The sequence below is a fragment of the Balaenoptera acutorostrata genome, chromosome 1 (genome assembly GCF_949987535.1).
Source record: "Balaenoptera acutorostrata chromosome 1, mBalAcu1.1, whole genome shotgun sequence".
NCBI lineage: Eukaryota > Metazoa > Chordata > Mammalia > Artiodactyla > Balaenopteridae > Balaenoptera > Balaenoptera acutorostrata.
Genome location: NC_080064.1, coordinates 106,193,632 through 106,209,420, shown reverse-complemented (window position 1 = coordinate 106,209,420; position 15,789 = coordinate 106,193,632). Strand labels below are relative to the sequence as shown.

Here is a 15,789-nt window from a genome sequence, read left to right as displayed (position 1 = left end):
CCGACATATTGCTTCTTGTTTGAGGGTGACATAAGACCTGCTTTCTCTTACACTGAATTAATATTTACTATGTTGATTCCTAGGTCTGAGCATCTGGTTTCATTTCTAAGCAGAAATGAACCCAGTTTTTTTTTTTTTTTTTTTTTTCTTGGTGCTGAGTCAGCATTTTCTCACCAGACCCAGAGCCCTCTGTACTTTCTGGAAGAAAGAGCTGACTGTGGCAGAACAATGCTGAGCTGTGGCCAAAGAAAGCTTCAGAGAAGCACCTGGATCCTCCCAGCCAGGACCGAAGTGCTATTTTTCTGTGCCGGGTCTCCTATGTTTCAGCTCTTATATCACTAATTGGTGGTATAGACATTTTCAAGAAAGTGTTGAAGACATATGCGAGGGGCCTAGGATTGAAATAGTAGGGTGACATACATGATAGAATTGAGAAGCACCAACAGAGAGCTTCTTAAGCTGTATTTTTTATTTAGAAGAATAAATAGACTTACAAAAAGAAATTTTCAACCTAATTAGTTGATAATGTTGATTCCTTTTTTATCGCAATCCATGATAACATGCCTTTCATGGAACCAATTAGACATAGTGCTTGCTCAGCCAAGTTTTTGGTCTGCCGTCGACTATAGTTAAAACAGGTGTGATGAGTGCACAATTGATGCTACAGCTGGACACAAGCAGGACTTTGTAATAAGAATCTTGAAATCTTTAGTTGAAGTCTTTGGTTCCCACCACCATACCAAAGTTGAAAGTGTTTCAAAGCTGGTAGGCAGCCTTCTTTTGATGTATTTTATTCACTTGGGATTAAAATCAGAAGCTCTCTTTAGTTAATCACAAAAAATATCTTTTGCCATGATTAGCAGCTTGGGATTTTTTAATTGCTTTTGGGTGCAATAATTGAAATTATGATAATCACGAACTTGGGATATGCTCAGTACCTTATGACAGGAATGCTTTTAACTACATCTGTCAGATTGATAAGTCTGTTCTCTCTTTGATTCAAACTCCCACCCTGTCTTCTGGAATATATCAAATCCCAGGGCTGAAGCTGCCCATTGGTAATGCTGATTCTGTTACAAATTGAACCAATGCATGTATTGATTGGAAGTGGCGTTTGTTAAGGAAATACACCTGAAATAAAAATGAAGACCTATTTTGTAAAATGCGCCTTTTTTTATTCTCTGTGCATTGCGATGGGATTGAAGGTTGATGCTCTAGACTTCCCCATGAGCGAATGCCTGTGGGCTAGTCTTGAAGCTGTTTTCTTTGTGGTTTGCCTTCTGTCCACTGGGAAGCCCATGCTCCTTTCATTTTCATTCTTTTCCAACTCTAGTGCTTTTGAACACAGAACCCCCATCCTCCCACCACCCAAACTCCACATTCCAGCCCCATGATTTCATGGTACCAGGCATATCTCCCCTGCCATGCCGTCAGGCTGCCTGCTGACTCTTGCAGGGGGAACAGACGGGAACATAAACTCACCGCAGAAGTGCAAGACACTCTCTGTATATTTTTAAGACCAGGAATCCAGTTCTCATTTAGATCCTGTATTTTTTTAATAGCTCCTTGAAAATTGAACAAAACATTTCTTGTTGCTCTTACTTCTTGATAACATCATTCCCTCTGCCTGGATATACAGAATCACAGGAACTAGAGAATGAAAAAGATGTATTAGATCATGTCTAGTTCATTCCCACTGGTCACAATTCTTTTTTCTCATAGTCTGTCCTCTAGTGCTTTTCTCTTCTAGTTTTCCCAAGAATTAGTTTCTCCATTTCCCTCAGGGAATAATTCCTTAGTTTGAACATGGAGGAATTTGTGTGGAAATATTCATATTTTTTTTTCAGCTTGATATTCCTGGTCCTTATAATCCTTTTTATGACCATAAACAGTCCCCTTTCATCCTAGGTCAAGCATTTCTGGATGGCATTTTTTTTTCCTCTTCATTTATTAAGTTCAGAGCTTGTTTTTCTGCTTTGCTTTCTCTCTTCATCAATCAGTCCCTAAAGCCCATTAATCATTTTTTACCTCACTGAAAGCTCCTTTGCTTATTCCCATATCAGGAACCCAGGGCTGGTTAAGGTCCTAAGGTACTGAAGGAAGCCTCACTGGTATGTACTTATTCTATGCTAACTCTTCTCTCTCCCTTTCTTTCTCTTTCTCTCTCTCTCCCTCAGCCTCAGTTCTCAGCTACAAACTATTTTTTTTTTTTTTTACAAACTATTTTTAAAGTAATGTCTCTAAATTATGATTTGGGGAGTTAGTCATTTGACAGCCTCATGTGTGTGTATGTACATGTGTATGATTTTAAGTGGTAATATTATATTTGTTCTCAGTTACTTAAGAGGTATTTTTCATATTCTCAGAGCCACAGACCTCTTAGGTCTCCTGAGTGCTTATATCAAGTACAATTCTAGATCATGGAACTATGATGTAGCATTCTATTTTAGGGCTGTTATCTCAGGAATAGAGAGGAAAATAAGCAGATATAGGAAAATAGACTGTAGGATTTGAAATTCTTGGGAAAAGGGAAGGGCAAAATATAAGTAGTCTTGGCACTCACACATCTAAAGTAGATTAGCTCTTAAGAGCTAATGTTAGATATAAAGATAAAGACTTTTTTTAATGTTACATTCTTTTTTTAAAAAAAATTCAGCTTTATTGATGTATAATCGACAAATAAATTGTAAGGTATTTAAAGTGTACATATACCATGGTGATTTGATATACATTGTGAAAAGATCCCCCCCCACCTAGTTAATTAGTAACACAACCAACACCTCACATATTTGTCTTTGTGTGTGTGAGAGAGCATTTGAGTTCTACTCTCTTAGCAAATTTCAATTATACAATGCAGTGTTATCCACTATAGTCATCGTGTTTTACGTTAGATCCTCATAAACTATATGGTTTTCTAGATTAGAGGACCCAGTATTATAAAGATGTCGGTTCTCCCCAAAGCAATCTATGGACTCAATGTAATCCCAATCAAAAACCCCAACAGGTTGCTTTTTTTTTTCTCTTGGAACTTGACAAGATGACTCTAAAATGTATTGAGAAGTATAAAGGACCAAGGGTGGGTTAGATACTCTTGAAGAAGAAGAAGAAGGTAGAAAGACTTGCTCCACCAGGTCCCAAGACTTATTAAAAAGGCAGCTGCAGTACTGGTGCAGACATAGACAAATAGACCATGGACCAATGAGACAGAATAGAAAGACCAGATACAGACTCAGACATATAGAGATACTTGGTTTATGCTGAAGTGGCATTGCACTGAGCAGTGGGGAAAGGGTCTTTTCAATAAATGGCAATGGAACAATTAGGTATCCATATGGGGGGAAAAAAGGAGAGAAAATAAAGTAGATGTCTACCTCACACCATATGCAAAAAACTCCAAATGGATACAGACTTAAATGTGAAAGATAAAACTTTAAAGCATGCACATACATATGCTTTATATATGTATGTATGTATATATACACACATATCTTCATGAACTCAGGATATTAAAAGATTTCTTCTATGACATAAAAATCTGGTCAAAAATTATATATTTGAAAAACATCTTTTCATCAAAAGATAACATAAAGGCAGATAACCACATAATGAGAGAATATATTGGCCACACATGTAACTGACAAAATATTAGGATCCAGAATATACAAAAATTCTTAAATCAATGAAAAAATAATCCAAGCTGAGAAAAATAGGCAAAATAACTTGAATAGGCTCTCCACAGAAGAAGAAATAAAAATACCAAAAACCATGAGTTCTCAACTTCTCCAATAAATAATCAGAGAAATGCAGTTAAACCATAATGAGATTCTACCCTATATCATCAGTTAGCTAAAAATAGAACTACTGGCAAAGTGTTGGTGAGGATGTGGAACAATAGGAATTGGTGGTAGAAACTGCAAATTGTTACATACTGATACTTAGGAATAGTTTAGTATGCTGTAGTACAATTGAAGGTACATATGCATACCTTATGATCCAGCAGTTCAACTCCTACCTATGTACACTGGAGAGACTTAGCACTTAATACACAAATATACATGTAGAGAATATTCTTTTTTTTCCCCATAACTTTTTTTTGTTGCAACAGAAACGTTGCAAAATAATGCAATGAATGTAATGAAGTCTTAATAGATGGTGGTTAAGCAAAACATGGTAGCTAGTGGAAGAAGCGTACATGAGCTTTGAAGTCAGTAATACCTGACTTGAAATTTCAGTTCCACCTATTAGTTGTGTGGCCATAGGCAATCTATTAATATTTGTGAGCCTCAGTTTTCTCATCTGTAAATTAGAGGTAATCATATGCCTACCATATTGTATATTATAAGGAATAAATACATTAATGCATATAAAGCACTGAGCATAAATGCCTGAAACATAGTAGTTGTCCAGTAAATTATGGTTGTTATTAGTAATTTTTTATTATTGTTAAAAATGATAATGATGCATTTTATCATTTATCTGTATTAAGGACAGAAAATATTTTTTAAAAATTTGTTGCACTCAAAAGCTTACAAATACAGAGGCACATTTTTTTTCCTTCTCATTTCCTATTGTAACTTCAATAATAGACAGTATAGACCAATGGGTTAGCATGACCATGTCAAAAATGATTTTATAATTTAAAAAATTATGCAGAATTAAAAACTTCGTTTGAAGAAATAAAAAACCAACTATGATTTTATCAAAAGTAAATGGATACTGAAGCGTGAAAAAGTTAAATAACTTTATCAAGAAGCAATATCAGAAATAGAGTATAGGTTTCCTAATTTTTAGCCCAGATCCTGCACATTAAATTATAATATCAGCAATTATTTTTTTTTATTTTATATTGGAGTACAGTTGATTAACAATGTTGTGTTAGTTTCAGGTGTACAGCGTAGTGATTCAGTTATACATATACTTGTATCTATTCTTTTTCAAATTCTTTTATTTTTAAAGAAAACTGAATTAAGTAAGAGTAGCCTTTAGCCCTAATGCTAAGGCCTTCATTGCCTTAACTGCAAAATGAATGAAGTCACGTGAAAAACCCCTGGAGCCCCTTTAATCTCCAGTGAAATTTGATTCTATGTCTGAAGTCTCTGTAACTGACCACCAGAACCACAGTCATCTTTTCCTCTTGGGAACTCTTGCCTGTACCCCACTATTTACCTTTCCAAACCAGTCACAATTGTGTTGTCATACTGTACTGTTACTTTTATTTTCTTAAGCATATCCTCTATCTCCAGTTAGATTGGAGATACAGACCTTTTCTTATGTGCCTTTGTGTTTGTAAGCTTCTAAGTGCAAAAAAAGATTTTTTTAATATCATTTCTGTCTCCTAATAGCACCTAACATAGTGCTTTACAAAATAAATGCATTTAAGGATGATGACTGTCAGATTGCAGTTAAAAAAATTGCGTAGCCATCAAACATGGGCATAGGATTCATGGATTCTGCTTCAAAAGCAATTTTGTTTGTTTTTCTTCATTCCAGAAAGATTCCATGAAGCGAATATTTTCTGGCATTCAGCCTACAGGAATCCCCCACCTCGGCAATTACCTGGGAGCCATTGAGAGCTGGGTGAGATTACAGGACGAGCATGACTCCATGCTGTACAGCATCGTTGACCTACATTCCATCACTGTCCCCCAAGACCCAGCCGTCCTCCAGCAGAGCATCTTGGACATGACGGCTGCTCTTCTCGCCTGCGGCATAAACCCAGAGAAGAGCATCCTTTTCCAACAATCTCAGGTCAGCTTCTCAGATTAGAACCGAGAAATTTTTTTTTTATTTTCAGATTGAGGAAAAAATCGAATGGTTTATATAGCTCCTGTTTTTGATTTTTTTTCTTTTGACCCTTCAAGTGTGACTTCATCAAATGCGACTGTTTCATTTTCATGTTTTCCCTATATTCATATCATTGAGTATTATTATAATGCAATAGTATTTTCAACTTTTCCTCCAGTGTACTAGGTAAGTTTATAATGCTTCATAAACCAAAAAGTTGTATCCCATTAGTACTTCTAACCCTGGAATTGGTTTTCTGTACTGGGTTGCATTCAAACAGATGAATTCATGCTGTTGACTAGTCTCCTGGTGATGAGGGATAGAATTTTAGCGACTGATGGTTTTACGTAACTCCGATGTTGCTTTATTGGGTATTGCATTTGGAAGGTCTATTGGATAATTCCCAATGTTCATTCTTCGTATAATAACTTTTGAGAAGATTTGAGAGAACTAGCTGGGAAATTGAAAGACAATGTCCAGTGTCTTGAGTCCAAGCCAAGAAAGGCTTTAGAACAAAGCCAAAATTTTTGACTCATATCTTTACTATGGATGAATCAGTTTACTCTTGGACAGGCAGATAACCTGGACTAGAGACAAGGCGCTTAAGAGACTCCCTAGCAAAGAGGTGAAATTTTTAACTGGATCATGCCCTTATTACATGTCTGCTTTAACCTGCTGACAAAGCCCCAGCCAAGGAATGGTACGTTATACATGGTTTGGCACGTTAACATGTATGCATGTGTGGAATGTGTTATACATGTGTACAACTCCTTTCTTGATCATAAACTTCTGCCAATCATTTTTGTATATATTTAATCACCCACAGAACTTAATGTAATGATTCACACAGGGCAACCATTTAAAAATATGTAATCAATGAAAAGAGTATCTTCAAAAAATAAATGCAGTTATCAACTTAAACTTGTTGCCAGCTTAGAGATAATTTGATAGAATAATAGAATCTAATCATTAAAATGACCATAAAGGCAATTTACCTCAATTTCCTTTTTTACAGCTGGTCAGGAAGCCTTTCCTTACGTATGACCTTTCAGATTCAATCTTGGACAGATGTAATTGTTATCAAGTACTTGCTTATACTGAGCAAACACCCGCCTCCCTGTAACTTCTAGCCACTCATTTAACTTCTTGCTAAAAATACATAATAAATCAACTCTGTCTTCCACATGACTGCTCTTCCAAACTTGGAGACATTAATTGTGCACCATCCTTACCCTCCAGGTCCTTGTCCCATAGGCCTTACCTTCTTCAAACTAGCTCACCCTAGATCTCTCACCCTCTTGGTTGTCCTACCTCAGAAGCACTCCTACCTTCTCTCTGAAAGGAAGGTGCCTCTCATATTTCATGAAACGATGTTTATCCAAACTCTTCACATCCATCTCTGACATTATAATGCTGGTCATCATTAGAGCCAGTTTTGGAGTCACCTAATGCATTTTCCAAAGCATACCATCTTCACTCCATCTTAGCTGTTTTTGATACAAGCTCTCTTTTGATCCTTATGTGATATTCTTTTTAAAAATTGTATTCTCAGTACTTATTTCCATACTTCTTATAGGTGAAAATGTCTAATCTCCACAAAGTAACCACTTGTCAGTTGCTTTTTAAAGTGACCTTTAAAATTAAAGGCTTATTTACAATCACATCCAGTACTTGCACTTTGAGCTCATAGCCCCAGAAATGATTACCATATTCTAAAAATGTTCTCCTTTGTAAAGGATTTTTAGCAGTGACCTCCATAAATGTATAAAATTTGCAATAATTGAGGTATCTTCTTCCACATGGTACATTGTTGTTCAAAATAGCAATTGAAAGAGTAGCCCACAATATGGGAGACTTTGTAAGAACATTCTCATAAGTGAGGGATAAAAAAATTCACCACCTTCCCTTTGGTTTTTTTATGTTACGTAATGAGCTCACTGGTTCCCAAACTAGTGAGCTCATTATGTGGGTCTAGGTCAGAGAGTGGAGGCAACTGGTGTTGCCTGTTTCCTCAGTGGGCTCTAAATTGGCTCCCAGTTCCCCCTCCTACCATCCCTGACTTCAGCTCCCTTGGGGGAATTTCGATAGTTTGCCAGTAAAATTTGAAGAAAGTACTCATCAGCCCACATTTCACAATTTGTCCCACAAAGACAGTATTAAAGACTTCCTCAGGTGTCTTTCTGTCCTCAAGACATGCTTGGTCTGGGCCATTTCCTTCTTTAACTCGGGCAACCAACCTTATTACAACTCAATGGATGGACGGATATTTTATCAGATTTTCTTTCCTTTTTAAAATATTTAATAAAGAAAACTTTAAATATATGCAGAAGAGTAGAGAGAAGAGTATACTCTACCCCCATCATTTACTGACATTTTGTGATTTGTCTAGCCAATGTTGTTTTCTTTGTTGAAGTATTTTATAGCAGATACCACACATCATGACATTTCATGCCCTAAATATTTCAACATGCCTCTCTATAAACTAAGGAAATTTTCTTACATAACCACAATACTGTCATCACACCTAACAAGTTAATGATAATTCCATATTATCATCTAATACCCAGTCCATGTTCAAATTATGCTGATTCTCCCAAAATGTCTTCCAAAATGTTGGCTTGTTGGAATGATGATCCAGCCAAGGTCTATGCCTCACATTTGATTATGGATCTTAAGTCTCTGTTTTTTTCACGCCTTTTGATTTGTTGATCAAGTTTTATTTCCTGTAAAGTTAATCCTTCTGCACTTAAAAAAATTTTTTTAACTTTGGTTTTTATGCTCCCACATTTTTCTTTTTTTTTTTTTCCTGATGTGGTATGTATTTTTTTAATTGAAGTATTGTTGATTTACAGTGTTGTGTTAATTTCTGCTGTACAGCAGTGATTCAGTTATACATATATATACATTCTTTTTTATATTCTTTTCCATTATGGTTTATTACATAGATATTGAATATAGTTCCCTGTGCTGTACAGTAGCACCTTGTTGTTTATGCATTCTATATATACTAGTTTGCATCTGCTAACCCCAAACTCTCACTCCATCCCTCCCCCACTCCCCTTCCCCCTTGGCAACCACAAGTCTGTTCTCTGTGTCTGTGAGTCTGTCTCTGTTTTGTAGATAAGTTCATTTGTATGCTCCCACTTTTTTCATGCCTTTGATATGTTAATCAGGTTTTCTTTTATTTGCTATAAAATCAGCTCTTTTGGACACAAAAATAAACCTTAATTTTTTGTGCTTCCTCTTTTCACTAATCTGTGTTAGCTGATGTTTAATGGCTAAAAACTGCCATCCCACATAGTTGCTTATCACCATTTATAATAGTTTGACTAGAAACTATGCTTACTTGGTGCCTATGGAGTGCCTAGAAAGGAGTGCCTAGACATCAGTTCCTCTAGAATGCTGTAAAGCTTCAAGCCGTTCATGGAGGATGATGGGAAGTTCTTCCTGATGCTTTATCTTGAAACTGTGAAGGCATGTATTGGCTTTTGCTTCTTAGGACCACTCTCAAGTAGAAGTATAATTAACTAAGCTAGTCGCCTTGAAACAATTATTATTTTAAAGACCTGGCCCCATATTTGCCACGTAGGTGAAAGAATCATCATGGTGTTTGTATTTTATGTTTTGCTATCCAAAAGTCAATTAATTAACAACTGTCTTTATCAACCTGTGGAGTTTTCAGTAGAGGGGGATTGAAAAGAAAATAGAGCATCTTTAAAGATTTACCAGCCGTTTCATGTATATGACCTCTCTTTTAATCTTCAGAACGGTGCATGAGTTAGGCATTACTGTTCTTTCACAGATGAATAAATTAAGGTATAAAGAGATTAAGTAATTAGAAAATCTCTGAGAGGTGCCTGGTACTTAGTAAATGCTTAATAATATCTTCTTAATTAGCTACCTGAGGTCATAACAGCTTGTAGGTGGCAAATCCAGGACTCTTTTTTGTTCCTAAGGCACTACTTTTGGAAGCTATATAGACAGTTTCTGACTTACAGTGGTTCAACTTATGATGGTTTGAAAGCAATATGCATTCAGTAGAAACTGTACTTTGAATTTTGGATGTTGATCTTTTTCCAGGCTGGCGATATGTAGTACGATATTCTCTTGTGGTACTGGGCAGCAGCAGGGAGCTGCAGCTCCAGGTCAGCCGTGAGATCACAAAGGTAAACAACCGAGACACTTACAACCATTCTGTTTTTCACTTTCAGTACAGTATTCAATAAATTACATGAGATATTCAACACTTTATTATAATATAGGCTTTGTGCTGGATGATTTTGCCCAACTATAGGGCTAATGTAAGTGTTCTGAGCACGGTGGAGCTATGATGTTCCGTAGGTTAGGTGTATTATATGCATTTTCAACTTAGAATATTTTCAGCTTAACCATGTGTTTATCAAGACGTAACCCCATTGTAAGTTGAGGAAGATCTGTACTCATGGGGAGAGAACATTTTTCTGTCTCCCACCGTGCCTTTGCCTCAAGAGCTGATGGCAGAGGGGCAGTGCAGAGCCAGAGCTGACCTGAAGACCCTGGACTACTAAATTACCCTCTCACTCCTGCTTCAGTCTCACAAATCGATGGTCCATTCCCCACATTGTAGCCATGGTCATCTTTCTACTTAAAATACATCAGCACCTCTCTCCTACACTCAAGGTAAAAATTTAAACTCAGTTTCTAGAAAGCCCTTCAAGCATGAGGCCCCTGAGAACATCAGGTCCGTGTTTCTTCCACTCCACCACTTTTATCACAGGTTATTTTGTGTTCAAATGATCTGATTAACTTTTACCAATAATTCTTTAAAGCAGAAGTTAGAGTATTTTCTTCTGGGTTTTTTATTTGTTTGTTTTTATAAATTTATTTATTTTATTTATTTATTTTTGGCTGCGTTGGGTCTTCGTTGCTGCATGTGGGCTTTCTCTAGTTGCGGCGAGCGGGGGCTACTCTTTGTTGCGGTGCGCGGGCTTCTCATTGCAGTGGCTTTTCTTGTGGAGCACGGGCTCTAGATGCATGGGCTTAGTTGCTCCGCGGCATGTGGGATCTTCCCAGACCAGGGCTCAAACCTGTGTCCCCTGCATTGGCAGGCAGATTCCTAACCACTGCGCCACCAGGGAAGACCCTCTTCTGGTTTTATTTTGAGAAAATTTGATAAATTAATTCTTAACTTATAAAACATAAATTAGAGATTATATGTGTAATTTTAACAAGGTTTTTTTTGTTAGTTTATATTGAGAATTTTGCAGTATGTTTAAGCATTTAGTTGATCATTGAATATGATAGGAATTTAGAAAATAATTAGAATTAAAGTGTTGGGAGCCAATACCAGTTAAAATTAGTTATAACTGCATCTCCTCACAGACAATTATTTCCAAGTAAAATGAAGAATTTTTGAAATTGTGAGTTAGAGAAAAATATTTTTTATATTATGTAAGGGCTCTTTTCATGTATATCCATTGTGTTAAGCAAAGTACTTACAGATAAATATAAAGACTAGTTCCCCAGGTGCCATTGTTGGACACCAGAGTAAGTTCTAGTAATTATCTGAAATAGGGAAAGAGTTTAGCTATGTTATAATGCTGATTTTACCAATAATTTTTATCTCCAGTCCCTTGCATTCTTTCTCAGCGGTCTGACTGGAACGATTTAGACTTATTGAAGATTTTTCTTATTATTTTCTTTTTCTTTCTTTCCCACCGGCCTCTAGTCATGGTGCTTCCCCTACAATATGTTTGCCATATGTGGGGAATTTTACAGAGCCTCTCCTCTGAAAGGTGTGTGTGTGCGCGTGCGCATGTATATGTGTGTGTGTGTGCGCGCGCGCATGTGTGTGTGTGTGTGAGTGAGAGAGAGAGAGTGGGAGGGAGAGGGATCGCCTGCCTATGTGTGGGCTTGGCAGAGGTTTCCATGCCAATGCCAAAGTCAGTGGTCTCTTATTTCTAGCAGGCCCGAGTGCAGATCCAATCTGATTCCCACAGCTGCCTCTGAGGTGCATGTTTCCACATCTTTAGTTGTTACTTTGCTTGGGATTGAATCACCCTGCAGATGGAAGATAAAAGCTGGAGTTCATAGCTTTAGGCACTGGCTTTCTGCCAAGGCTGGGAGAAAAGGACAGTTTCGACCATCAGACATCATGTTACAGAGGGTCCAAAACAGTCCAGGGAAGAGTCGAGGGAGAAGAATGGAATCTGCAGCTTTGGAATGTGGCCTCATTCTCTAATTAGAGGTAGGTTTTGTTTCCCAGGAAACTAGAATCAATAATAATAATAAAGGAAAGGGGGCTATGGAGGAACCAATTTCTGAATAAGGGCCAAAGGAACTGACTACGTGAATCTTGGCTCACTGAATACAAACAAAAGTTGTACCTGACCCATTCATTGTCCCTTATCTTAGAGGGAAAAAGCCAAAGCCTAAACTAGGACAGAGAATCTTTTGTGTTTTCACTTATCCTAGTAATTTTGGAAGCATATTTGAGTACATATTTGTATTTGTTAAACTCTCAAGTTGTTAGGCTACCAACAACAGGTGTACATTCAACTCATAATAGGAAGGAAGCAAACAAACCTCTATATAGGTTAATGGTCTTGAGGAATCTGTTTGTAAAATTGGTGTCACTTCCAAAGTTTCCAGGGAGAGACAAAAGTTCTAAATGGCCCATGGCATAAATAATAAAGAGAAGTTAGGAAAATTATTATATAACTCAAACTCCTCATGTTATTTCCTTCTCTAAAAAGTTTCCACTAGTACCACTTCCTTGCCTAGATCTATACTCATGTGTGACTTGATGAGAAGCTGTAGTATTTGTGCTGCTTGCATCCTGGACTACAGGGTTAGGTCATATCTTAATGACACTTCCAAGAAGAGTTATTTTTTACTATCAGGGCGGTAGTGGAAAGAGTATGGGCTTTGAAGCCAGGTATAGTTTGAATCTCACTGTGATCTCTTCTTTTTTTTTTTTTTTTAAATTGTGAGAATGGGTACCATTTTTTTTTTTAATTTTTAAAATTAATTAATTAATTAATTTATGGCTGTGTTGGGTCTTCGTTTCTGTGCGAGGTCTTTCTCTAGTTGAGGCAAGCGGGGTCCACTCTTCATCGCGGTGCGCGGGCCTCTCACTGTCGCGGCCTCCCCCGCTGCGGAGCACAGGCTCCTGACGCGCAGGCTCAGCAATTGTGGCTCACGGGCCTAGTCGCTCCGCGGCATGTGGGATCCTCCCAGACCAGGGCTCGAACCCGTGTCCCCTGCATTGGCAGGCAGACTCTCAACCCCTGCACCACCAGGGAAGCCCCCGTGATCTCTTCTTGTAGTGACACTGGGCAAGTTACTGAAGCTCTCAGAACCCCCTTTTTAATGTCTATAATAGGGATATTTAAATAATATGATGTGTAATTCCTGGCAGATGTTAACTTTCTCTCTCCCCCTACATCACCACACACATACTGTCCCCACCCCAGGCTCCTTGATTTGTTTAAGGGTAGAGTGGATTTGGAAGGTGGAGATCAGATTAATGGCAGTGCCTCTCTTTATACTCAATAACAAAATATTTTCACAGGCGTTTGTTATCAAAGGTTTTTCAGGACTTTTTAAGAAATATTTCAGACATTCAGAAAAGTATGAAGGTGAATGGCTGCTTTTTGAAATGCTAACCTTTTGGCATACTTGCTGCATGTAGTTTCTAGGGTTTTTTAAAATTAATTTTTATTGGAGTACAGTTGCTTTACAATGTTGTGTTAGTTTCTACTGTATAGGAAAGTGAATCAGCTATACATATACATATATCCCCTCTTTTTTGGATTTCCTTCCCATTTAGGTCAACACAGAGCACTGAGTAGAGTTCCCTGTGCTCTACAGTAGGTTCTCATTAGTTATCTGTTTTATGCATAGTGTCAATAGTGTATATGTGTCTATCAAACATTACAAGTACAGTCGAAACTTTGTTTAGCTCTCTCTAATCCCATTCTGTTTCCTGCCTCCCCAGAGGTAACCACTATACTGAATTTAATGCTCATCATTCCCATGTACGTGTTTATATTTGTATTGCATATAATTTGGCCATAACGATCCATATCATTTATTTTGTATGTTTTAAAACTTTATGTAAATAGCCTCATGCTGCACATATCTTCCTGCATCTATATTTTTGTGTGCAACATTAGTTATGTGTTCGAGATTTATTCATTTTGACTGCTCTACAATATTCCATTGTCTGGCTCTATCACAATTTATTTATCTATTTTCCTGGCAAAGGATATTTAGATTTTTTCCAACTGTTTGTTACTGCAAATAATACTACAGTGGGCATACTTCTATATGCTTTTTGTGTACATCTGAAAGGCTTTTGTAGGTGTACATACATAAGAGTGGAATCATGAGGATATATGACATGTATATATATCATCAGTGTTAGTGGATATTGCTAGATTGCTCTCCAAATTGGTATTCCAATTTACATTCCCGACAAGTGAAGAGTTCCTTTTGGTCTATGGCAATATTTGGTATAATTAGACATTTTATTTTTGCCATTATAAAGGATAGAATATGCTATCTCGTTTTAATTTGCATTTTTGGTTTTGTGAGCCTCTCTATCATATCTTTCTTTTCTATTTCATTAGTTTCATTGTTTCCTCTCTTGCTTCTGTTTTCTTTGAAATTACTTTGTTGTTATTTTTCTAACTTCTTAAGTGGACCTCATTAATTTTTAGCCATTCTTCTTTTCTAATATAATTATAAATACTCATTTCCTTCTAAGTACTGTTTTATCAGCATCTACAAAGTTGTGATATGTAGTATTTTCACTATAACTCATTTGTAAATGATTTCTAATTTCTATTATTTCTTGTTTGATCTGTGATTTATTTAGAAATATGTGTTTTAATTTCCAAATACATGACTCTTTTTCTGAAAACCATTTTACCCACTCGAATGACTAAAATCAAAAATACTGATAGTGCTAAGTTTTGGTAAGAATGTGGAGCAACATGAACTCATACATTGCTGTTAAGAGTATAAAATGACAATTTCTTATAAAATTAAACATATACTTACCAAGTGACACAGCAATTTCACTCCTAGGTATTTACCAAAGAGAAATGCAAACATTGTCTGCAAAATGACTTGTACGTAAATGTTCATAGTGTTTTTGCTCACAATAGTTCCAAACTAAAAACAACCCAAACGTCCATCAATGAATGAATAAATAATTGTAGAATATTCAATCAATGGAATATTATTAAACAGTGAAAAGGAGTCTGTAACAACATGAAGGAATAGCAGAAACATTATGCTGGAAGAAGCCAAGGACAGAAGAATTCATATTATGTACTAACATTTATATGATATTCTAGAACAGGCAGAACTAATCCATAATAACAAAAAACAGATCAGTGGTTTCCAGGAGCAGGGATGAGGGAAGGGTGAGAAATTAACCACAAAGCTGTGTGAAGGAACTTTTGGGGGACATTGAACTGTTCTATATCTTGACTGGTGCGATGGTTACACATGTATAGATTTGGCAGAACTCCTCGGACTGAGCAGCTAAAATGGGTCCATCTTATTGTTTGTACATTATGCCTCACTAAAGTTGATTTAGTATTAAAAAAATTTTTTTAATGAGTAGGCACTTAGGATATATAAGTCAAAAGAAAAGAAGAACCCACAGAACTGTGTGAGAACACTACAAGCAGTTCAATATAGTTGTTATTCAAATATTTAAAATGACAAAGGCAAAATAAATATGGCATAAATATTTCATCTGAGCTTTGAGTCACTCATTCACAATGAAACCAAGAAACAACCTGCTCACAAGTTTAGTCAGTAAACTAATTATTTTATTTGCTGTTGTAACATGTTCCCTAAACTTCTTGTAAAACCAGCAAAAAGCCCCATGAAACCAAGTGTTGCAACTGTTGACCCCACTCCAAGGAAAGTATTAAAAGAGAGTAGCTCTGGGACTTCCCTGGTGGCACAGTGGTTAAGAATCTGCCTGCCAATGCAGAGGACAGGGGT

The 15,789-nt window shown here is 36.8% G+C and overlaps 1 protein-coding gene across 3 annotated transcripts in view; it reads left to right on the top strand.

Moving 5' to 3' along the window:
• The window catches only part of WARS2 (tryptophanyl tRNA synthetase 2, mitochondrial), an 87,415-nt gene that overhangs the window by 36,560 nt on the left and 35,066 nt on the right, over positions 1–15,789 (top strand). For all 3 annotated transcript variants that reach the window (XM_007169308.3, XM_057527862.1, XM_057527864.1), the window contains one exon: positions 5,491–5,748. In XM_007169308.3, the coding sequence (XP_007169370.2) occupies positions 5,491–5,748 (258 nt within the window). The remainder of the gene's footprint in view (positions 1–5,490; positions 5,749–15,789) is intronic.